We start from the raw sequence: 25003 nt of genomic DNA, 5'->3' as shown, positions 1-25003 counted from the left end.
ACGGAAGCGGTCCCCGCGCGTGGCCCGCGGAATAACGCCGTTCTCCCGCAAGCTGCGGTGGAGGAGCGCGGCGGGAGGCGGTCGGCGTTACGGCGTTACGGCCGCGCTGCTCTGAGCCGCCTCCGGCCGAGGGGCCGTAACTGCAGCTGTGCGGAGACGGAGATGCGGAGGAAATAGGGGTAACGGTGGTAATAACGTCAGAACGGAGCGTGGGTGGAAAGAGGTGAAGGGCGAGGGAAGGAGGTCTGCGAAAAGTCGGAGCGAGGGCTGGGATGCGCTGGTAGAAGTAAGGCTGGAAGAGGCTCCGCGCTGTAAAGCTGCGTTCGCCGCTTGTGTCTGCAGGACGGGGTTGTGAGAGCCTCACAACGGGTTTTTAAGGGCAAACACCGCGTAAACGGAGAAGCAGGCGAATTAACATCTGAAGGAATTCCTCCGAGTCTTTTTGGTTGCCAAAACGCTTTGGGGTGCCGTCAGATCTGCAGGGCCGTTCTGTACGGGGACGCGCTTACCGAGGGAGGCCGGGAGAAGCGGATGAGAGCCGGCTGCTCGGCGCCTGCGCTCGCCGGGGGGATCGTCTCACCTGCTGCCCACAAAGCACAGCCCGCGCGGGGCGATGCCTCCTGGTGCCAGCCCGGAGCAGAGCTCCCTCCCCCATGTATTGACGTGTGCACGAAGGAAGGTTCTATGGGGCCCCGGGTAAAGGAAGGAGAGACGGCGTCGTTCTGGTCTGGTCTCATTTCGCGTCTCTGTGGGCCAGGTGAGCCCGAGTGCCGTGTGGAAAAAGGGCGGGTGTTTGTTGGCGCTCCCATGTTTACACACCGCTGCTCGCACGGCCGGGCTCTGCTGGGGCCCCGGGAGCTCAGCGGCAGCCGTCGTGCAGCGCGGGGGCCTGGATCCGAGCGGCGGCGATGGATGGAGTCAAATCCCCACTTCGAAACTGTCAACTTAAAACACACTTTGCTTTCTCGGCAACGTCTGTTTGTTTTTTTGTTTGTTTGTTTTTTAAGTCTTCTCCTTTGTTTTGTAACTGGACAAACAGATTTTTGTCAGATCTTGGGTAAAATGAAAGCACGAGCTAAGTAACGTGCTGTGCCGTGTTTGGGAAGGCTTTGAGGGGAGGAAGCGGTCCAGCAGCACGCAGTGTTTGCTCACTGGTGAAAGTTTGGAGTTGGCATAATTAATTTTTCTTTAATCTATAAGTTTTCATTGATTAAAATGAGTGTTTCACATGAACATCAAAAAAAAAAAACCCAACAAACAAAATTATCAGTAACATAACGCTTCAGTGCCTGTAGCACACATGGAGCCTGGATCTTGAAAGTCAAGCCAAGGGTGGGCAAAAAAAAGTGGAACTGATTTTCGGTTGCCAAAGAGAAACTCTGAAGATGTAAAAATACTAGAAAAGAAAAATCAGTTCAGAGCGATCAATTCGGAACAATTTCAGTGATTAACAATGTACCAGAGGAAGGGTATTTGTTTGTGCTACAAATGTATAACAGCGGTCACTGGCAGAAAAATGGGTTTAAAGGCTTGCTTACATGATGCATGTATTTCTGTATGCTGCCCACATCTATAAGAGTATTCCTAATCAATTTAACAGTAAGATAGGAGTGCCCTATCATATGGGATGTGTGGGCTCTCCCTCGGTGTCCTCAGGAGTGCTGCCTGCATGGCAGCTGTGGGCTGTGGGTGGTGGGCATGGGGCTGAAGCTGGGAGTCCCAGCTGTGAGGGAAACATGCTTGGTTTTCCCAGTTAGCTGGGGATTAAATGATTTCTGCAGGCAACTGGCTGGAAGGTGAGAAGTTCTGATCTTGGGAACTAGCTTGTTAGATTTCAGTGCCAGCTGTGCCCATGCTTTTAAAGAGGCAAAAAGGATCAAACACAAGGGATGGACTCCAGTCCTTTCTCCTTGATGCACAAATGCAATATTATGACGTGCTGTTAATTTGAGCCTGATAAAAGTAAATATTATGCTTAGAGAGAGATTAGTTTCTGAATAGCCTATTTCTGAATGTATGCAAGTATCTAAGTCTTCTGGGTTGACGAAAAGCGACATCATCGTTTTACAACCAAAACTATAGCTGACTCTTCTCTTAGGCTTTCGATGCCAGGACTCCACAAATGACATTTTCCAGCTCCCTTTGCTGTGAGCAGAGGCCTGGCAAAAGACTTGGGATCTCTCCTTGATTCTCCCCTGCTGGCTCAAATATCCTATGAAAAAAAAACAAACCATCACTTCTGCACTGAGAGCAGTGTGGGGCTGCTCTCATTGCAGCAAGAATGAAATCCTGCTACTTATTAACATTTTGAATAAATCTGACCTCGGGCTTTGCTTTTGCACAGAGGCTCGCAAGAGGTACCTGCACTGCCTCACGCTAACTGCAGGGCTGCCTGATCTCCTAGGGCTCAGTCTGGTGCTGCGCTCTAAATTCTGCCTCCTTTGAGTGGAAAGGAGCACACTGCTGTTACTCACTGCTGTTACTTACTCTCTGAGTTTGTACAGTGCAGTCTGGAAAAGCCTGGTCAGAAATTAGGGCTTCGAGTCCCAGAAGAATGATGGTCCCTACCCCAAATGCCTCGAGATCTGGGCTGGTCAGCATGGTGGCAAGAAGTGAAGGCTGGAGCGTGGTCCTCCAATAGGGGCAGTGGGGAATGAGTGCTGGATATGAAGGTGTTGGATGTGAAGGTGTAGTGCAGAGAACTCTTGGTTGGGAGGTTGGCTCACTCTGCCTGAGCTTGTGAGGGGTTATATGAAAAGTGAGGAGGAGTTGTATGTGAAAGTGGAGATGATAACAGCTTTGGGCTGAGGACAGTAACAAGCAGGGGAGGCAGTGCTTTGGGACCTTTTCCTGTTTATAGGAAGCGGTCAGCACTGCGCTGTGATCTTTCTTCCCATGACGTATCCTGTTTGCTTAGGATTGCTTGTTCAGGGCTGCTCAGTAGCTGGCAAAATGCTTGCAATTCACACAGCTTCCTTTTCTGATTGTTGCAGTGCGTGTGGATGGCACGTTTTAAAGCATCTGAAACCCCGGATTTGTAACGATTGGGGAAAGAAAGTCTGGAAGTGTCCGCCGGACTGATTCTGCCTTTGTGCAAATGGGAGGACTTCAAGCCTTGTCGAGGTGAACTGAAGGCAAAAATAAAAATCTCCCTTGTCTGCTGTAAGACGTCACATCCATTTAATGCTGCCTGCTGTGCTCGCAGCAGCAGTCAGTGCTGCAGTCAGCTCTTTCCTTTGGTACAGACGTGGTTCAAGCAGCAGGTGATCAGCGAATGAGGCTGTTCCAGGTCGCTGTACTTCCCTTTTCTGTGTGCTGGGTGCAGGCTGTTGGGTGAGCTCAGCACGAGGAGATGGATGTTTAGATCTCGGGAGATGCTGTACACAGAATACAGTCAGCTTTAACACATCCACCCGTGTTCTTTTGAGGAGATGAGTATTACGTGCATCAAGTAGCTTTATGATGCCAGACAGTTAATTAGATTGGGGGGCTGCAGGGCTGCGGGTGAGTCAGTACCAAATCCTAGGATTGTACATGGGATGCCATCTGTTGGATGGGGAGATGACTTAATGCAGCTATTAAGAAGCAAAGAAATGGTGTTTCAGTGAAACCTGCTTGCCAAGATGGCAGGCATTGCTGCCGCTGCTGCAGCATCCAACGTTGCAGCTCGGGTGATTGCTGCGGCGCTCCTCTGTCTCCATGTAATTCTTGTTGGAGACAGAGTTGTTTAATCCATCGTAGCTGTCATGCTACCAGCTATAGAGCAGTGCTGTGTTCAGCCTCCAATGAAGCTACGGGCAGAGAGTGGTTCTGTGCACATTGGAGGGAAATGGTTTTCTTCTTCCCCGCTAGATGAGAGTGAAGCCATGACTTATGCATGATCTTCTGTTAGCAGCAATTGCTGCTCCTGCTGTCGGTGGGAGTGGCTGTGGCAAGCAGCCAGTAGGTGCACGTGGCAGTTAGCCCTGCGACTGTGGTGCCCGGTTTGGAAGGGATGTAGGGAGCGGAGGATGTTTCCTGCGTTATGTAGATCGCGTTTCCAAATAGCTGTCTCTTTTTGAGGAGTGTAATTAGAGATCTGACTGGCAAATAGCTTTTCTCCTCTCTCCATTTAGGTGTTTCGTGCACACATTGCAAGGTAGCGCAGCTCTCTTGCATGCTTAGGAAGCTGAGTTCTGCTGAAAGTCAGCTGAAGGCGCGTGGCTGTCCTACAGGTCCCTCTGAGGAGCAGTCGTCTTGGATCCCTTAGGAAAAGTCTCTCTTTCTTGAAAAGGGGCTTGGTGGGAATGCGGTTTGTTGGCCAGGTGATAAAATAAAGTGGATTTCGGATCAGAGCAGTGTTTGAGAAGATGCTTTAACTCGTGGAGTTGTTTTTGAGTGGAGAGTGGCTCAGGCTGATTCATTGCAGGGCAGAAAGGAGTGGGATGAGCCATGAGCCTCTCGGGTGCAGGAGCACGTAGGAGGAGAGCCTGAGGGCAGTAACCTGCTGCACCCGTCTGGCAGCCGCCTGCTGGCTCCTCTCGCTTGCTGCCCTCCGGTGCTGGTGACGCATCGCCTTCTGTGAGTTCAGGTGATGCCGTCTCTTCTCATTCAGATGCAGGGGAGAAATGCAGCGCTTCTCAGCATCAGAGCTGTGAATGAGCTGTTCTCTCCAGCGTGGCATCTTGGCTGCGTTTAGAACCACAGCACGGAAGCAGACGTGCTTTCTGCTACTACGTGGAGCTGGGAATAATTCAAGTTAAACATGCATTTGTGGATTTGCCCCTTTTCCATCTGACGTGACAGACCCAGCACAGTGCTGATTATCATCACCTACAAGAGCTGCTGTTTGCTGTAGAGCTGCTGTGGGGCTGAGGCTGGATCATGGGGCAATGGGTGCTCCCAGGTACGAGAGGACAGACTTAGTCCATGGATGTGACCCTAACTGGATTGCTTATCTTGACCTCCTCCTTCCACTTCACTTCGACGTGCACGGTTAGGGCATTTTGAGGGTAAGCCTGTGGCTGCTGCTGGCTGCCCTGAGTCCAATTGCCAGTAAATACTTGGTTCAGAAAGATCAACTCAATTGCACTATTGAGTGTTTTCAGGTGCGTCTGTCGGGTCTTTGTGTTTGTGCCCTAACATGGGACATCCCCAATTGCTTCCCCAAGGCTTTGGTTACAACAGAAGTAATTCTGTTGTGTGTTGCACGTGACAGCAGCCCAGACCGTGTGTGTTAATGAAGAACTGTGCACATGTACCCCGGCTTGCAGCCAGGCTGAGGCCTTGCGTATGTTGTGACTCTGTGGAAGACACGGAGTGTCCAAGTCTGATGCACTTGGTCACATAATTGTCTTGCTGTCACCCCCGGTGCTGAGGGAATGCTCTGTTGGAAGCCTAGGCTCTGGTAACGAAAAAATCTGGAATATAAAGTGATGTTGTTTTATTTATCCTCTTCTGTTCTCTGCGGTGATGGTCACATCCCCGATCCAGTTGCACTAATGTTTGGAGCTCAAGTGGTGGTGGTTCTGCCTCTGTAGCTCTGTCTGTCTCTCCACAGCCTGTGGAGGCAACAGATGATGCCTTCTGGGACCAGTTCTGGGCAGACACAGCCACTTCAGTGCAGGATGTCTTTGCCCTTGTGCCAGCTGCAGAGATCCGAGCAGTGAGAGAGGAATCGCCTTCCAACTTGGCGACTCTGTGTTACAAGGTAAGGATGGCATTATCTTCTTCAGTGCTGTGCCGGCAGGAGGTGTCCCTTCATGAGTCTTGTGGCTCCCAGTGGGGGATTGGTGCCCTATTGTCTCCTTGCACTACATACTGCACTTGCTTGTTCCCCGGTGATAACTGTCTTGCCTCTCAGCTTACCACAGTTCTTCCTCTGTGCTGTCTCCTGGCTTCTGACAAGCAGCAGTTTCTGAATTGAGAAGAGTTGGGGGGATCTAAACTGACCAAGTAATCCCTTTGGCTCTGTGTCTTCTTTCTACAAAAAGTGAGGCTAAAATGTGGGCTGTTCTCCCTGCTGGAAGTGGTTGTGTTGGGAGACCTGATCACTGCAGCGCTGCGTATCTGGGAGCTGTGGATCGTAAGGTGTCGTGGTCAGAGCAGCCTGCAGACGTTTGCCGTCTGAAGGCCCTGACCTTTGCCAAGCAGAGTGTGGTGTGTGGTGTGACATTGGACCCAGCAGCCCCCTGCGTGTTTGTGGAGAGCACAGCAGCATGGCTGAGATGTCATCTGCAGTCGTGGCTGGAGACTCAGCCTACATCCCTGCTGTGCAGGGTCATAAATGTGCCTGGAAAAATATTTACGCACAGTCAGAGTTGTGCGTGGATGGGCTGTGACTGTGCAGACAGCAGTTACGTGCCCATTAAGGCAGTGACGCAGGCTATCAGAGTCAGTGACCCAGACAGTCTGCTGTGAAACTAAGTGGAGAATACGGCCCCGGGAATTAAAAAGCTGCATGGTGAATCCTTCGTACTATTTCTGCTTCCAGTGCTGGAGGGAGCCCACAGGTGCTGCGGCTCTATCCACGCAACATGTGTGCTGTGTGGGTTACCCTAACATGTAAGATCTCTTGTGGTGGAACAGAAGAAATTGAAGATTGTTTACCCCAGTGTTTCAAACAGCAGTGGAGGCTGTACTACTGAACTTGGGGAAAATGGATTCCAAGCAATGCTTATAAATCTATGTGAAGATGTCACCAGCAGGTCAGAGCTGTGCAGTTCTGCTCATGTCGATGCTAATGCTACCTGCCTTTTGTTTCCTGCAGGCTGTGGAGAAGTTGGTGCAGGGAGCAGAGAGTGGCTGCCACACAGAGAAGGAGAGACAAATCGTCTTGAACTGCAGCCGGCTCCTCACTCGTATCCTGCCTTACATCTTTGAGGACCCAGACTGGAGAGGTTTCTTCTGGTCAACTGTCCCCGGGGCTGGCCGAGGAGGGGTCTGTCTCTTGGCACTTATTCTCCTTTCTGGAGGGTGAGCGGGAGGAAGCAAGGGAAGCGTTTGAGGACAACTGCACTGGTTGCTATTTCTGTTTATGCAGAAACTAGCTGGCATCTTCTAAGTCAGTTTCTTTTCTTTGATTCTTAGTATTCTTCCCCTCTCAGCTGCTCTGCTCAGCACAGGTTGCTGTGTCATCTGGGGATTTCACTTGGGTGTGTATCTGTAGGAGAGAGCTGGTAATGTGAGGGGGGCTTTTCCAGCGTGGGAAGTGTGAATTGAAATCAATGTGAAAAGGATCAGGATTAAATGCTTTAACATGTTCTGCAAATAAGAGAAATACTGTTGGAAGCACAGCTGAGGTAGGCTAGGAATACATATTTACCTGCTTTCTCCCTTGGCAACTACTGTTTTATGCATGAAGAGTGTTCTCCTGGAAATTTCTGAATCTGCAGGTCAGCATGACTGTGCTGAAATACGTGTTTTCCCCTGAATATTATGTGTACATAATTATGCAGTGTTTTGGAGGAGGTTTACAGGAAGCTGGCAGTGGTTGGTACAGTACAAACCTTGTGCTAATCTGTTTTGCCTGAGGCCACTTGAAGGGGAAAAGAAGGCCTTTGCTAGCAGCACTCTGCTGTGTGATCTGTGTGACTGGGAGGGTGGTTGTCCACCTGTGATCCCTGCAGAGGCTGAGAGTGCTGGAGAGTGTTGACTGTGGAGTTGCTAGATCCTGCTGCTTTGGGAAGAAACACCTGGTGTCTGATGCCCTGAGCCAGCAAGGCTGCTGTTACAACTGCTCTTCCACCTTGTTCAGCAGCTGGGGGAGAGAGTTCCTCTGCCTCGGAGTGGTGAGGTCACCCCAAGGTGATCCAGCCCAGTGCAGCCCTCCTGATGCATCATGCCTGCTGGATGCCAGAGGGGCTGTTGTGCTTCACATTGTCCCATCATTCAATCTCTTACAGAATCATTAAGGTTGGAAAAGACCTTTAAGATCATCTAGTCCAACTGTCAGCCCATCCCTGTCACGTCCCTCAGTGCCACATCTCCACGGTTCTGAGCACCCCCAGCAGTGGTGACCCCCCCCTCCTTGTGGGCAGCTGTGCCACTGCATCGCTGCTCTTTCTGAGAAGAAATTTTTCCTAATATCCAACCTGAACCTCCCCTGGTGCAACTTAAGGCCACTACCTCTTCTCCTACTGCTGTTACTGGGGAGAGGAATGTTTTGTTTTCTGATACAGTTGTCTTTAGGCTCTTTAGCTGTAAAAAAACTTGCTTTTGTGAAGGAATTCCCTCGAGTCTCTCTGCACTTCCCTGTTCTCAGGGCCCTGCCAGGCAGCTGCCCCAGGAGCACACCGGGTGCTCTTAAGCCCTTTCCAATCTGGAGCATGTTGGGCCCGCTCTTCCCTTACTGCATCTCAGCAAAATAAAGCTCTCTCCCCGTATTCCCTGCATGTAGGCCTGAGAGAGATGTGTGCTACAGCAAGCTCGACCTTTAATTTGAAACAAACTAATAAAGCTCTTACCTCCCCTGCTGGAAACCGCTGTTCCTACAGGCTGTCAGGAAGAAACAGCTGAGCTGGCTGGCAAGGGGTGATGAATAAAGCCCCAAGAACATGGGAAGGGTGGTCATGTCTAATCAGCTGCTGTGCTGACTGAAAGCTGATTTCTCCCTTGGAACTGAAGAGGATGATGGTATGCCCAGACAGTTAGTATGTATCTGTGGTTATCCTTAGCCTGCCCCGTGACGCAGTGATGAGTTGCACTGGCCCTGGAGCACGGGACCTTCCTGTAAAGGCTGAGGAATGGGGGTGGGTGGATGCAGTCCAGAAGGGGTCTGGAGCATTATGAGCAGTGGCTGAGGGAGCTGGGACGGTTTAGTGTGAAGAAGAGGAGGCTCGGGGCTGACCTTATCGCTCTGTGCAAGTGCCTGCAGGGAGGTTGTGGTGAGGTGGGGTTCGGCCTCTTCTCCCACGTGACAGCGATAGGACGGGAGGGAACGGCCTCACGTTGTGCCAGGTTCAGGTTGGACGTTAGGAAATACTTCTGTGAGGGAGTGCTCAGGTGCTGGAATGGGCTGCCAGGGAGTGGGGGAGTCACCGTCCCTGGAGGGTCCAAGAACGCTCAAGAAACGTTGAGATGTTGTACTGAGGGACGTGGCTGAGTGGGGGAATATTGGTGCTAGGGAGACTGGATCATCTCAGAGGTCTTTTCCAACTTCGGTGATTCTGTGATTCTAAGCAGGTTGCTGGGATTAGACAGGGTCTGTTAGGGTTGTGTTGTGGTTAGGATCAGAGTGTGTGACAGTTTTTTAAAAAAGACACAAATCTTTCAAGAGATTGCTGGAAAATTGTGTGCCTTCTCTGTTGTACTGAGAACTATTGGCTCATGTGTCTCCCATTTTTTGGATGCTGTGGTTCCTAGAGCCTGTGGGGACTTTTTTTTGGCAGCCGAGGCTTTGTTAGCAAAGATCATTCTTGATTGAGAAGTCCCCTTGGACCTTAATGCTAGCCCAGGCAGAAGCATCTTTGCTGCCTGATGGCTTCATCTGTCCTCTCTGGGCTTCTTGCATCCGGGATCTGTCTGATGGTGTCTTCCCTGCAGTTGCTCAGGCAGACGTCGGAGTCACAAGACTGTTATCTCGGGTAGCTGCCTGCTGTGGCTGCAGCGCTGTGCGGCCTGGCAGAGATGGATGAGCTCCTGCCTTTCCCACTCCCTGTCTTTCCTACAGCACCTGTGTGTGGTGGGGGAGGCCTCCTAGCCAGGATGCTCTTTGACGGGCAGCATCTGGCAGGGTTTCCTGCGGCAACGGTTGCAGAGAAGTAGCCATCCATGAGTGAAGTGATTGCTTTGAATGCTGGAGACAACAAAATCCCCTCTGCTGTCGTGCTTGCTCTGCCATGGCAGGCTGAGGTGGCTCCTTGCTGAGCTGCGCACCACCTCTCCCTCTTCTATGGCTTCCAGTTCTGGGCAGTCCATGCAGGACTTTGAGTGATTTTACACCTGTTAACACTGCTGCCTGCCTTCCTCCTGTTGCTATCTCTGCACCGTGCAAATTGCCTGCTTCGTTTCCTGTAAAACACTCTTCTCTGTAGTGATTCCTTTCTTTCGTCCTCCGTAAGCAATGCATCTCCATGTGGCAGCGTGCAGTGCTGCTGTTCTGTTTTCTTAAGAGCTGTAGGCTGGAATGCTATATCCACTGTTTGGTCACATTAAAGACCTTGTTCCCATATAGGCATCACTCTCCAGGGGGGAATTTCTTGCCTTTCCTGAGTGGGTTTTGCACGTTTCTCCCTCTTGTTCCTCTGTAACTTATTGTGTATTCATGGAGAGTGCATCTTCTCCTGCTGCTTAATAGTGTTAATGTATGATCTTTGCTAAGCCTGTACTAACAGTACTCTTTTACAATTCTCACATTTAGGGAGATGAAGATGATGAAAATGCCCGGCCGCTGGCTGAGTCGCTGCTCCTTGCTGTTGCAGATTTGCTTTTCTGTCCCGATTTCACTGTGCAAAGCCACCGGAGAAGCACGGTGGTGAGTTGAATCATGAGGTTATCTACACAGAGATAGATTAGCTGCATGATGGGGGACTTGGAAGACCCCAGCAGCTTCTTTACAAATCTTCAGACAGGAAAACATGGAGTCATTGGGCCTGAACACACGGTGACTAACACTGATCAGTGTTTAGTGTTCAGTGGGTGGTGTCTGTTTCTCCTAAAACAGGTGTTCTGGGATAGCTGGGTGAATGTCAGCTGGAGGGGCTAGTGTTTTCCCCTGCTCTACAGCTTGCCTGTCAGGAAAATGTGGTCATGCTGGCAAGCATCTGCTCTCCTTTGTTTCCAGTAAAGCAGGGATCTTTAGCATCTTGTTCCTCTCATTGTCAGTTTGATTGTGGAGGGAGATCTTAGGTGCTCCAGTTTTACTAAGAGTTGTTCTGCGGAGCTGGATGAGGAACTTATGGTGGGTGAGCTCCAACCTGTCTGTAGGAACTGAGTAGAGAGGCAGGAAAAGCAAGGACTGTCAAGGAGGCTGCAGTTGATTCTGTGTTCGCAGTAGCTGCTGTCAGCATACTGGTTTTGTGGGAGTTGTGGCTGGCATGCTAAGTGCATTTTGGTTGCCCTCAGTGAGATCATTACCACTGTGGGAGGGAAGAAAGTTATGCAGCAGGAATTCAGAGCAATTAAAAACAGTCCTCTGGTTTGCTTTCCCCAGTTACAGGGAGAAAAGAAAGTAAAAAAGGCTGGTGGTAGAATTTTCTTAATTAAACTTAAGGAAAGAGACAGACAGAGCATGCCAAGGGTACTAAATGCAAGTATGTTATATTCTTCTGGGCCCTTTCTTCCAGTCATTTTTTTGAAGGTCAGTGTGTGGTTTGCAGTGGCTTCTTGTCTCAACAAGGCTGCTTCAACCTAAGCTCAACTGGCCATGACAGAGAAGGACAGGCTGCCATGGTTTGTCACCTCAGGCTGCAAAGCATGAGTGTGGGAGTTGTGCCAGTAGCAGTCAAGGAGCTGGGAAGGTTCTTACTGGAAGAGGGAACGTACTTGCAGTTACCTTCTTGTTTTACCCACTGAAAAAACAAGTCACAGCATTATGCACTTTCAGTATAAGTTAGAGGTAATTTTCTGCTTCTCTTGCCTTTGCACCATGTTATGTGTGTAAAATCAGTGTGATGCCTTCTGAGATAAGGTGGAGGTGTTGAGTGAGTGCTGTATCTCCATGTGATGCTCTTGATATGCGAAGGGGAAACCCTGACTTGCACTGTGTTTCATGAGATGTGGAGGAAAAGAGAGGAGGTGATGATATATCCCATAATTAGAACAAAATATATCCTGGATCTTCTGGTGCTGGGTGCCAATTTCTAATGGAGGTGGCTAGCACTGTGCCTTGGCATGCTGGAGGAAGAACCTTGTTCTGCGTGGTGCCCAGTGCCTGGGTAGGTGCTGTCTGAGTGAGGCTGGTACTTTCAGCTCCAGTGTCAGGATGCATCTCTGCTGGTTTTTTTCCTGTTGTTGAGAAATGCCTTGGCTATCTGTAACCACTGTCAACTCTTGCACTTGCCTGTGCTCTGACCTCCTGTTTCTCTCCATAGGACACAGCAGAAGATGTTCACTCCATTGACAGCTGTGAGTACATCTGGGAGGCAGGAGTGGGCTTTGCTCACTCTCCACAGCCTAACTACATTCATGACTTGAATAGGTAAGAGGGTTTGCAAAGGCAGAATGGAGCTGGGCTCAGGAGATTGGGATGTTTGTGGAGATGGGCTCTCCTTGCTTCTTGAGGCACTTGTGACTTCCGCAGGGCCCTTGCCCCTTTCCAATCCATCATGTCACACAGCAAAGAGAAAACTGGTTGTGCTTTTGAGTAGCTTTTTGTAGTATGACATGGGAGTTGAAGTGTCTGTGATAGAAACAGTCAAAATGATCCTTGTATTTCTTGTTTTCAAAAGGCAGCATTTTGATCAGAGCTTATGAATGAAATGTTGCTGATGAAATGGACTCAGCTTTCTGTAGAAAGTACTTTTTAGATGGGACGGAGCTTTTCTTATACATTGCTGTGGTGATTGTGCCTCCTGTGCTTCAGCCCAGGACTTGGCCTCTTCTTCCCTTCTTTCAGGACAGAGCTGCTTAAGCTGCTGCTGACCTGCTTCTCTGAGGCCATGTATCTGCCTCCATCTTCAGACAGCAGCAACACCAACCCCTGGGTGCAGTTCTTCTGCTCTACAGAGAACAGGTGAGGGTGTAAAGCTGAGTGCTAGAAGGAGAAATACACTGAAATATTTCCAAAGGAGTATGTTGGTAATGGGTGGCCGTAGGACTTGGACAACAGCCCCTAGCTATTGGAGGCAGCATGTCCTACTCGCATCCCCATTAGTGTCTCTGCTTAGTGAGAAACCTTCCTCATCAGCAAAGGGCAAAACCGAGCGAGGTGATGGCTGAAATTTGATAGAGTCCTTGCCGTGTGGGACAGGCAGATGCATTCCCCTGCTGTAGATCCTGTTCCCTGGTGGGAATGGTGGCGTGGCACTTCACTGAGTTGCTGTGGTGGTGGCAGGTGAATGCTGCCCTCTGCTGACATCGTCTCCTCTGGGACTTTCAGGTGCCCATCGGGGGCCGCACAGTTCGGTCTTTATGGAGTATGGAGAGCTTTAAGATCCTGTCTCTTTTTTCATATTGTTGCATGGGATTTCTCTGAGACCACATAGTCCTTTTTTTTTCTTTTTTTTTAACTTCCCTTTCTTTTTAGCTCTTTAGTCCAGATGACCAGTGGAAGATAAGTGTCAGCTCTTGTCCCTGTGCTGCTCAATCACTGGTCACTGTCATAGATTAGAATTGGCTGGATTAGAGAAGGTGCTGGTCTTTTGCTATGATCCCAAAATCCTGGGGAAGGATGCTTGTCTCTCCCCAAGGCAGCACCATTTGCTTCTTGCTTCTGCCTTCTGAGAATGTTTTCTCCTGCCCAGACATGCACTCCCCCTCTTCACCTCGCTCCTGAATGTCGTCTGTGCCTACGATCCGGTGGGTTATGGGATTCCTTACAATCATCTGCTTTTCTCTGACTACCGTGAGCCCCTGGTGGAGGAGGCAGCCCAGGTGCTCATTGTCACTTTGGACTACGACAGCTCCACCAGTTCAAGTCCCACAGTGGATGGCACAACTACTGGCACGGCCATGGATGATGTGGATGTGAGTGAGCCTGGGTATTTGCTGCTTTCCCAAATGCTGTGACCCTCTTATACCAACCTTACTGAATGCAGGGATAATCTGTAGGGCATGGCAATGCTCCTTTCCTTAGACTGCTGTCTCTGGCCCAGTCCTCTTCCTTTCCTGTAGGACACTAAGCAACCATGGGTGACCAAACCGGAAGGTTTTGGTCACTAACTTGAATCAGGAGCACTTAAGTAAAAATTCCCTGACTTTACTGATTCTGGAAGTGCTCTGTCTCCTAGCATTTAGAACCGGATCACTCAGAGAGCAAAGCTTAAATGAGAGATGTGAGCTTCTAGAGCTACTGGTTACACTTGGCCTCTGACTAAATCTTGTAATTCCGTAAGCATTTCATTTATTGTCTTTGAACACAGCCTCCAGGACCAGACAATCTATTTGTGAATTACCTCTCAAGAATACATCGAGAGGAGGTAATGTGCTCCAGTCCTGAACTACTTCCTGTCTGACTGCATGCTGATAGAGCTAGCCTGGACCCACCGCAGTCTCTTTCCTGGTCTGTTGGCAGGATTTCCAGTTCATCCTGAAAGGAGTGGCCCGTTTGTTATCAAACCCGCTGGTCCAGACCTACCTGCCAAACTCTGCCAAGAAGATCCAATTCCATCAGGAACTTCTCGTTCTCTTCTGGAAACTCTGTGACTTCAACAAGGTGTGGAGCTGCTTGTTGTTGAGCTTTATCCATCCTTGCTTGATCCCCAGAGCCTGGTGTGGCTCTGGCTGGACTGAGCTCCGGCGGGAGGTCATGGGGCAGGTAGCGAGCACTGACTGTGATACTCCTGTCAGCAGCGCTGCTTCCAGCTGGGTGGGCTGGGACTGGTGGGCTGGGCTCCAGGGAGAGCTGGTGAGAGGAGCTGCAGCTCTGAACGTCACTGCTTGAAGCCAAGTGCAGGAGCAATTATTAAAATAACTACGGATAATGGAGATAAAGTGTTAGTGCACATCCCAGCCTTTCTGATGTGAGTCAGAGACTGCCCAGCTTGATGCTACCTGGTCTGAGCCCTTTGGATGGTGGATAAAACCAGATGTTCTTAAGATTGCTGAAATCTTTTCTTCCCAGAAATTCCTCTTCTTTGTGCTGAAGAGCAGTGATGTTCTGGATATCCTTGTCCCAATCTTGTATTTTCTCAATGATGCCAGAGCAGACCAGTGTAAGTTGGTTATTTTCATTATTTGGAATGATCTATGCCTATCAGTTGAGCTAAAATGTTTTTAAGATGCTTCCTGCCTACCACTGAGATTGCTGCTTGAGTGCATGTTCCAAGCCTTCTGCAGGCATAGGGGGAGTAGTTCTGTTAGATGGGTGTTTGTAATGGACTCAGAAGCAGGGCATGGTCTATACCACAGCGCATGGAAAGGACATCCTTAGCACGTGCTAACGCTTTTTGAGTTCCTGTGTCAAAAGCTGCCTCCCTAATCCTAAGAAGAAGAGGAAAAGATGAGTGATTTTTCTCTTGCCTTTGATATAAATTAGTCACAACACCATGCTGGACTGCTGGAAAAAGTCAGATCTTTCCTACTACAGTAATTTACATCAAGAACATAACGAGGAGCGTAATCTACCTGAGACTTTGTGTTGTACTGGCTCCATACAGGCTTGAGGCAGACGTGGCACTGGCAATCAAAGGAGCTCTGTGTGGGATGTTCCTTACGAGGATACTCTGGTGTCTGTGGCTTCTCTTTCAGTCCCATTGTGTTTCTCCTCGCTCCTCACTGCCCTCCTGTTTTCAACAGTCCTTTGGCATCGGTGTGATAGTTTTTTGTTTTTGTTTTTCTTGTTTGTTTTGTTTTTCTGCAGCACGAGTGGGATTGATGCACATTGGGGTATTTATCCTCCTGCTTCTCAGTGGGGAGCGTAACTTTGGGGTGCGACTGAACAAGCCGTACTCTGTACGAGTGCCTATGGACATCCCTGTCTTCACAGGGACTCATGCGGATCTGCTCATCATAGTGAGTGTAGCTCTACGAGTTCTTTTCTTTCCCTCTTAACCCTTATTTCAAAACCTCCACAAGCGGAGTGACGAAGCAGAACAATTTACTGATCCTTCATAGGTTACCCTTCCGCCGAGTAGCTAGAAAGTGTGTGGGGTGTATCCAGACACTGGTGGTTCATCATCCTCTGTTAACTTGAGGTGATGTGTCTGGCAGGGGCCACATGTTCTTTGAGATCTGCACGACAAGATCTGGGATGGAGCTGAACTGGTGTTTAAAGGACTCTGAGTCTGGAGCAGTGGGATGGGTGGATGATCTCTAACAGACTTGAAGCCAGGAAATCTGACTGTGTTGCTGGCTCTGTCCCAAGTAAGCAGAGTTGCATGGAACGTGTTTGACAGAATGAGGACAGCAATGTCCTTACCAGGCTCAGCCCACAGCTTTGGGTTTCATTCATCTTGCAGTCGGTAGTGATGAGGGCCCCAGTACTGCCAGCACTCAGCTGTGCATTTTGCAGTACTGGTCTTGTGCAGTATTCTTCTGGCATGTTGGTGCTTATTTGTCAGGGAGGAATTTCTCAGCAGCTTTTGATTAAACTTTCTAAAGGAGATTACCACTAGAGGGAGGAGGAAGAATCCACCTGCCGGAACTGTTCTCGATGCTACATGTTTTGCTATTACATTTCATTAGTTTTAGATCATCTGTGTTTTCATTATGCTGTGTACTGTGTATGTATGCCTGCTAGAGCTGGGAAGGCCAAAAGTGGAAATGTCTGGACTGGGCTGTGGGGCAGCTGAATATTTCCATGCCTCTGAGCATGTAGTTAAGAAATACAGAACAAACACGAGTTGGAAGTTTGCACTAAAATCAGACGTGAGGTCATTAGCTCCTTGGTATGTCAAACAGCTATCATTAAGGTTCAGAGCCAAAAATCCACTGGAGGTGAAAATAGTTCTTACTTCCTGGTAACTTACTGTTGTCCTGGGCTGGCTGTGCATTTTGGAACAGCTCGGTCAGTTTCTGTTTGCAGTATTGTATAGCAGTAATCATATCCCCAAAGGACTCCTTGTAAATAAAAGCTTCTGCTCTTGGAGCACGAGTCCGCAGTGAGAGCAGCCTTCTCCACCTGTGTAATTGTGGAGTATGCAAGGCCCTGCCTAGGAAGGAATGGTGTCAGGAAGCGATTAGTGTGGGGGTGGCGTTGGTTTTGGTTGAGAGGGTGCTTTCAGTAAGGTTCTGCCTTGCTCAAGAACTCTTTTCCCTGCTTGTAGGTCTTTCACAAGATCATAACTAGTGGGCATCAGCGCCTGCAGCCTCTCTTTGACTGCCTGCTCACCATCATTGTGAACGGTAAGCACTGCTGCATGGGGTAGCAACCCACAGAGGGCTCAGCTGCTCTCGCTCTGTCTCCCTGCATTCCTGCCTGTGCCAGTCAACGTTTACCAGTGTCGGTGACCACTGATGGAAGCTGTGACCATTTCTATCCCGTGCCAGCGGTGCCTGCTGCAGATCAGAGCTGTCTTCAGGTTTATTGCCTGGGCTGTGTCAGGTGGGACAGGATGACAGCAGGCTTCCTGGAGCCGCTCTGGGGTGGCAGAGAGGCATTTTCCTGCCAGCCCTCTGGCAGCGTTGGCTGTTCTTCTCCAGCAGGGAGTGCCACATCCCCACAGTGACGCTGTCTTCCCTTGGGTTTTACAGATGTTCAGGTGGCTCTGTGCAAGATTTTCAGAAGGGACATAAGCCCCGGTGTATTAAAAAACCCCACGAGAAATTCTGAAGGCAGACGCATTTTCTTTTGTTAGTCCGTATAGCTATTTAGGGTCTTTTATTTTCAGAAATGTTTCTGTAGAACCCTGTTAGGCTCAGCCATCTTGTGAAGCTTTCCCAGTAGTGCAGGATGAGGAGATGGCAAAAGTGGTGTTTTAAATGGTGTTTTTGTGTGGGTCCCTGGTTCTATCTCTAATTTTTGTGTTTGCCTTCCATAGTGTCTCCATACCTGAAGTCCCTTTCCATGGTGGCTGCTAACAAGTTACTGCATCTCCTGGAGGCTTTCTCCACCACCTGGTTCTTGTTCTCTGCTGTCCAGAACCACCATCTCGTTTTCTTCTTGCTGGAAGTTTTCAACAACATCATTCAGTACCAATTTGATGGTAAGAAACCTCTATATTCAGTGGGTTTACGCTACTTTAGTCCAAGAGAACATTATATGCAAATTCAGAAAAAGTGCAAATTAACGAGAATGGGGAAGAAACGTAACAACCAACCACATGGAGACTTGTCTGGGATCAAGAAGTTGGGTTAGTAGGTAACCAGGGCTGGGACAGGGCAAAATGAGGTGGCAGCAATTTGTCAGCATACGCTTAGCCTTAACAGTCCATAAAATGAGGTGGACAGAGGGGAAGGAGAAAGGAAAGGGAGTGCATGAGGCTCAAACACTACCTGGCTGGATGCTGCTGTGAAACTGCTCGTGTTGCTCAACAAAGTAGTTGAGGGAGCAAAACAACTTCCATCTCCTTATGTCTTTGACAGTATGTCAGTTCTGCTGTCAGACCTGGGGGGCTGAAGACCAAACAGTTCCATCCAAAGAAAGTTCCAGCACTTACTGCCTCTCCAGGAAGTGCCTTATCCTTTCCCCCCTAAAGGCATGACAGTTGTTTTGCTCCAGGAAATGAGAGTGAGGTCCCTGAGCCTGCTAGGAGCTCTTACTTCTCCCTGCTCGAATTTAATGTTTTGCTTTAAAACCACACATCAGGAGTAGTCACTCTTCTTACCCGCTGGAACACTAGCAAGTGGTGGATTCCAGATCCTGAAACAGCCTTTGTGACTGTATTTTATACTGCATTTTAAATGATGGCTTCATTCTGTTTCCTGCTACTGTAGAGGTTATGCAATTTGGGGCCTTTTGACTCTCCTATTTCTGCTCAGTTGGAGTGCCCCTGCCTCACTTTGTGAGCTTCTTACTGAAAATGGAAAAACGTTGAATCTTTTCCTCCAGAACAGGTATTATATGCCTTAGTGTCATTTTCTCTCTCACGTGTTTGAATATCACTCTCTAACCAGCTTCTTGTCAACCTTCCAGCCTAGGCAAGATTTAACTTGATATTCTTATGGCTTTATAATGGATAGAAGTTTACATAACTCTGCTCTTTATTCCTTGCACCCTTGCCTTTGTGAGCTTGCAAGGTCTCAACAGCCAGGCTTCGTGTTGCCAGCGAGGTAGGCCGTGTTGGCAGAGCTCTTTGAGTCTTCTCTCCTCATTTTGTTTCTGTAATTCCCAGGGAACTCTAACTTGGTGTATGCTGTTATCCGCAAGCGGAACGTATTTCACCAGCTGGCCAACTTGCCCACGGACTCACAGTCCATCCAGAAAGGTCTGCAGCGCAAGAAGAAATCTCCTGAGCCGATTTCTCGCACCAACTCCCAGGACGGAGCCTCCATGGAGGGGTCGCGTCCTGCTGCCCCTGCTGAGCCGGGGACGCTGAAGACAAGTTTGGTGGCTACTCCAGGTCAGCATTAGTTTATCTTTGTAACAGGAGAAAAGTTTGTTTTCGCTGTAAGGTACGGAGGACTCACCCTTTCACTGGGTGTGGGAAGAGATTAAGAGTTTACGTCTGTGAATGACTTACTGCCTTTCAGTCTCAGTTTTAGGTCAGTTTATCCAAGCTGAGGGCAGGTCAAAGTGAAATGCTGTCTCAGATTTGGTGCCTATGTGACCTTTTCTCATAATTTTGACTTCTTGCTTCAATTTAACAGTATTTATGTGAAATTGTGTCCTTGTTGCATCAAGGAGTATTTTCCCAGGGGCAAGTGAACTCCTTTGGGGCGATGAGATCAAGGCTGCATCTTGCTGCTCTTGTTAAAAGGAGAGCATTTCAGATTACAGCTGATGCATGGAGTGTCTATGCTTGGTAGGGCAGAGAAAGACATGTTTAACTCACTTGTACTTCTGAGCTTTTTGTGTTTTGAACACAGGGATTGACAAGCTCACAGAGAAGTCACAGGTGTCGGAGGATGGGACCATGCGTTCGCTGGAGCCCGAGTCTTCACAGCCTCTGCCAGAGGGTAACCTGCCCTCAGCCGCGAGTGACGGGGAGCCCTGGAGTGGGGTAAGGGCAGGCACTGCCTATTTAGGCACTTTTAGGGGAGCACCTCTGTGTCCTGGTCCTCCCTGCTGAGTTTGCTTGTGTGTCTCTGCGTGTAGATCTTTGGTCCCGCGGATGGTTGCCCTTCCTGACTACAGCAGTGCTCTTTGTGTGTCTGAACGTGGTGCCATAAAGCAGACAGGAGGTGAAGGGCAGTAAAGCATTGGGTGTGGGATCTGCTACTGGGAGGAACATCACTGCTCGAATGGCGCCTCAGGTTGCCTGCAGCTGTCTCAAGGGATTGTGGTGCTTTGGACTGTCTGAATGGTGTTGTCTTTTTGTGTTCTGTCCTGACTCCAACCTACTGAGTTAAGATGAACTAATAAGAGACATTGGATGAATTTTAGGATCCTCATTTTTATGACTGACTTAAGTTCCTTTTTTATCTGTTGCAATGTAATTCCCTTATCAGCCATAAACATTTCAAATGTTTCTTGTGAAATGTTGAAGAGCCCTCACATTTCATTGTAATTCCATGTCACCTCTTCTAAATATATCAGCTGGCTGTAAGCTGTTGGGTGACAGCTGGAATGGAGGTGAGGCTGTGGGAGACATGTGGAAAGAGGAAGAGGGAAGAGTGATCTGAAGGAGATAAAAGTTTTTATGCTTTTATGAATTTTATTTTTAGAATCTTGATGGGGACAGGGCACAGAGGCCAAACAGTAAGGCTTTGTCTGCAGACATGGCAAAACAATATTGCCATTTAGTCTTTGAATAAACCGGAATGAACAGTAATCTTGAACAGCCTGGAATCCATTTTAGTTATCCTCCTTGGCCTTCCCTGATGCCCCCAAGGACCGTGCTCAGCAAGATGTCTTCAAGCATGCAATTAACGCTGTCATTAAGGGAGATTTTTGCTGAGAATTTGAAGGAGAAGAGTTTTCTTCTTCCAGCAGCCTCTTAAACAGAATCAGGGGTCATTACATGTCTTTGTCCAGCAGCTGGTTTGAGCTGCTCCCCGGTTGCAGAGCACTGTTAGCTTCCAGTGGATTGCAGCACAGCTCTGCCCCAAAGCTGCTGTTTCTGGTTGCAGAGGTGACGTGAATGAGTCTGTGCAGTGACGTCCTGGTGACGCAGAGTGTGGAGGGGTAGAACAGCTGCTGGAAGGGAAATGCTGATCCTATTTGTTTAGTAGAAAAGTCAGGTGTAGACAGTGGTAATGAACGGTCAAGCTGTACTGCAAAGGGAAAAGCCTGCCCGTGTTTACATTGTGCAGAGACTGATAGTGATTTTTAAAGGGCTTTCATTCTGTTCCATCATGAATGTTGGGATGTTTCCTTGGCTGACCTTGAAAGTCAGGGTGGTAGTGATATCTCTTATCCAAGAGAAATGAAACCAGAATGATGGAGAGAAGAAAGCATTAATGAGTTGTGAACTTTTGGCCAGAGTCTTTGAAAGGTCACTCAGTGATGGTGTTCCTGTTGGGGCATGAGTGTATTGCTCCTTGAGAGGGTGTGTTTTGGAGTTGCTGAGAGCCCACTCTTGGAATAACACTCTTCAGAATGTTCCAAGAAGGGCACTGAAAAGTCCAGAGGGGTACCTCAGTGTACAGAGGTCTGAGAAGTTCTGAGAATATTCAAAGCAAATATTTTCAGTAAGTGGAGGCTTTTGGGTTTGATCTGTTCTGGGGTCAGACTGATTTGTCTTGTCCAGCAGTGCTCTGGAAAAATTGGTTCAGCAGACAGTGAGTTCTATTTCTCGCTCTAACGTGTGACTTTATTATTTTTTTAAATAATGTTTGCTGATAGGAAGTGTCACATCCCCAGCGGGACCGACGGCGTCTCTCCAGTGCATCCTCCAGTGGACAGTGGACCCCAACTCCTGACTGGGTAAGGAAATCTGAACAGATGAAATAAATAACAAGAAAGAGTTGTGGCAGAAATTACTTCTGCTCCACCCACAAACCTCTTCTCTCTTTCTCTGTTGTATTATTTTTTTTAAATTTACTTTCCCTTTTTCCAAAGCAGAGACTTCCTCTGAGTAACACATTTCTTTGGGAGAGTCTTCAACTTTTGGTCAAAGCTTCAGAAGCGTATGATCAGCTGCAAAGAAGTATTTTGTTCTATCTGTGTTAAACCGATGCCCCGGTAGTTTCATTGAGTGGCTCTGAGTTCTATTGCTCCGGGATTTATTCTGCTGCTGTTGCATGCTCAGCTCATCCATCACCTTTGGATTTTTGTAAACATAATTTGTTGTAGAAACAGTGAAGGTACATGTAGGAAAACTACTCATGCAGTGTACTGATTTCCCTGTGGGCTTTGCTACTCACAGGTGATGTCTTGGAAGTCAAAGCTTCCTCTGCAGACCATCATGCGGCTGCTACAGGTACTGGTCCCTCAGGTGGAGAAGATCTGCATTGACAAGTAAGTACTTTCCTTGTATAATTGAAAGCCTTGCAGCGTTGGCCGAGGTGTTATTTTGTTTGTCAGGCTTCTTGTTCTCTGATGCATTCTCAGCTCCTTAGTCAGTGGAGAGGATGTTTGTTTTTGATAGCCACAGTCTGACAGCACGTGTGTTTCTTTAGGCTGATATTTTGTGCTGCAGAAGTTCTGTGGCTGTGCCAATTATATTCCTGTTCTGTCTGTTTACAGGGGTCTCACAGATGAGTCAGAGATCCTCAAGTTCTTGCAGCATGGCACACTGGTGGGGCTGCTGCCAGTCCCTCACCCCATCCTCATTCGCAAGTATCAGGCTAACTCAGGCACTGCCATGTGGTTCCGGACCTACATGTGGGGTGTTATTTATTTGAGGTAAGCCATCTGGATGCAGTCTGACTTGATCTTTTCCAGGCTTTTTAGAGAGAATTGCAGGCACTTGGCCAGCTCAAGATTATCTCTTATTTAGAGGACAGAAAGACGCTTTTCCTCTAGAAAAGAATAGGGTGAATTAGGTGCTCCAGAAGTTGAGTGGGAGATGTGAAGGAAGTTGCTCTGGGAGTAGTGCTTGATTGGGATTTTGTGGATTTTCTATTCCCTGCTGCAACTTAGAGGGGATGGTGTGACAATTTAATGCAAAGCTCTGCCTTTGTGGAATCTTACAGATATTGTCATCCATTTAAGGGCCACTGTCTGAACCAGTGATTTTCTTTTTTTGCAAAGCTGAAGGCATTCTGTGTAGCCAGCTTCTGTAATCCTGGCTGTAAGATTTGAATTCCATGTACCCAGCCACAGAGAGTAAAGTAAATCTTGTCTTTCTCTCCTAGGAATGTGGATCCCCCTATCTGGTATGACACAGATGTGAAGCTGTTTGAAATTCAGCGAGTCTAAGAGAGCACTTACCTCTACTAAGAGAAATACACTGGATCTAAAGACTTTGCTGTGTGCTGCTTCATCACAGCTGTTCCTGCATTTCACATCCAGATGGGAGACCAAAAGGACAATCACTCCATTTACCTCCCTGTCATTTAAAGCTTTAATTGGGACCTGTGTGGACATCCCTCCCCCAGCTCACTTCTCTTCCTTTACCCTTCACCATGAACCCTGGGTGAAAGATGTCTAAGGGATTGTCCATTGTTGTGGTTGCACTAGAAGTCAGACTGTTCTTAGCTCTTCTGTTATTGTTTTGCTCCTGGATTTGGTTTGGAAACTGTTTTGAGACAGTCCTTGCCCTGGTCAGTGTCAGCATTTAATTGAAAAGACTAACTGTAAATTGGGTGCAAGGGAGAAGCTGCTATTCCTGTAGGCAGTGGGGTTTGGAAGTGGCTCCACTGTGCTTCTGAGGCATGCCTTCTGACTGCAGGTGTCTCCCTGATGTCTCAGTTGTATATTGCTAGGGAAATCTTTCCAATCCAAATGAAAGGGGAAGTTACTGAAGGAAAATTTGTGTCTCAGCTCTGAATCTCTCTACTCCTTTTCTGGAAAGCTGCTTGAAGAGGAGGTCCTTTAGTAGGTGGCACTCTGGTTGTAGTTGTTCTTTGGCTTCCAGGCCCAGCAACCTGTCCTTCATGGCCGAGTGTTGCAGTGGTGTGTGTGTGTGTCACTTTGGATTTGATTCTCATAAGCATCCAGGAAGGAATGGACCGGCTCAGCGGGAACAAGAAGAGATGGTTAACCTCTGTTGGACTTCAGCATTTGTCTGAAAGGACACTGACACTTGGGTTTGAGAGGAACCTTATCCTTCTGACTCTGCTTGTGGAGCAGAAGGGTGTTTTGCACACTACTGTCTGAAGCCAGAAGTTGAGAATGGCTCTCAGGGAAGTTGTGGGAGGAATTTGGAAGCTGTAGGAGGAAAAGCATCTCCGTGTCACTGGGGAGTGGAGAGTGAGTGCTGAGGCAAAACTTGATTCTTCTGGGCATTTTGCTAGTGACCAAGATATGAGATCTTGAAAGTCTGGGAAGGCAGAGCAAGAAGCAGAGGAAGACTGGCTGTTGTTGGCATGGTTCAGCAGCGTGGAGTTGCACACTGGTAGGTGGGGTAATCCTGGGAGTCATTGAATTGCATGTGGAGAGGGGCTGCTGCCTTAGGCCTGTGAGGCCTTTAGACAAGGCAGTGCCGGAGGTCCTGTCATGACCTCTGCACCAAAGCTTAATCCTTGCTGCACTGGTCCTCAGCCTGGGGGGTCACTGGGCCATGAGCTGTTCTGAGCTATGACAGACAAGTGAGATCACTCCTTGGAAACTGTCTTTTGCTCCTGAGTAAGGGAGGGTGTGCAGTCTTGTAGCCCTTCCCTATGTGTTGCAGTTAGCGTGACGGCAGCGTGGCTTTCATCTCCTGGAGAGAGTGCTGCTGTAGTGTTCCACCAGCACCTGCTGGTCTGTAGGCAGGTGGTCTCCACTTCTGACACTGAAAGTAGCCTGCAGTCCTAGGGCAGCTGAAAGCTGAAATGAAGCCTGGATGGTTTTTCTGATGGATAAGAAATATGAGAAATAGAGGTTAATTTCCTCACCCCTTCCCTGTTCCATCTCCATCGCTTTGTTATTTAGCACTACACTCATCCTGATGCAGTCTTTGTTTGGATATCAGCAGGGTGAGATCTCTGTTTCAATAGGAATCTCTCGTATATAAGAATATGATTTGGTGGGGACGGCCTCTGACTGTATGGCACTCACAGCTCACAGCCAGAGCGGGACAGCTTGTGTCCCACGTGCTTGCCTCTTCCCCCTGTGGATCTACTGACTCCTATGATTTCTTCCATCTTTTCTGCTTTCTTTCTTTGTGAGTTCCTTTGGAAACATTTTTTGTTTTTCTTGGTGTTTGGAGTCTAATCTTTGTTCTGTGAAAATCAACTTGCACTGTAAACTGTTTGCTTAATTACAGAGTGAAAGATAAAAATTATCTGAAACATGCAA

General features: G+C 48.4%; 1 protein-coding gene across 1 annotated transcript in view; it reads left to right on the top strand.

Annotated features, from left to right (window-relative positions):
* Positions 1-25003, top strand: part of HID1 (HID1 domain containing) — a gene marked incomplete at its 5' end in the record, with an annotated part of 25484 nt that extends 481 nt beyond the window's left edge. The window contains 18 exons of the mRNA XM_019621624.1: positions 5540-5689; positions 6749-6919; positions 10340-10453; positions 12012-12118; positions 12536-12652; positions 13383-13605; positions 14001-14057; positions 14153-14293; positions 14702-14792; positions 15440-15591; positions 16845-16923; positions 17559-17723; positions 18852-19079; positions 19546-19679; positions 21464-21544; positions 21987-22078; positions 22307-22465; positions 22918-25003. Coding sequence (XP_019477169.1) covers positions 5540-5689; positions 6749-6919; positions 10340-10453; positions 12012-12118; positions 12536-12652; positions 13383-13605; positions 14001-14057; positions 14153-14293; positions 14702-14792; positions 15440-15591; positions 16845-16923; positions 17559-17723; positions 18852-19079; positions 19546-19679; positions 21464-21544; positions 21987-22078; positions 22307-22465; positions 22918-22981 — 2325 coding nt within the window. The remainder of the gene's footprint in view (positions 1-5539; positions 5690-6748; positions 6920-10339; positions 10454-12011; positions 12119-12535; positions 12653-13382; positions 13606-14000; positions 14058-14152; positions 14294-14701; positions 14793-15439; positions 15592-16844; positions 16924-17558; positions 17724-18851; positions 19080-19545; positions 19680-21463; positions 21545-21986; positions 22079-22306; positions 22466-22917) is intronic.

This window comes from Meleagris gallopavo, chromosome 20 (assembly GCF_000146605.3).
Source record: "Meleagris gallopavo isolate NT-WF06-2002-E0010 breed Aviagen turkey brand Nicholas breeding stock chromosome 20, Turkey_5.1, whole genome shotgun sequence".
Classification (NCBI taxonomy): domain Eukaryota; kingdom Metazoa; phylum Chordata; class Aves; order Galliformes; family Phasianidae; genus Meleagris; species Meleagris gallopavo.
Note: the sequence above shows the minus strand (reverse complement) of the source record. Positions and strands in the feature narration are given on the sequence as shown.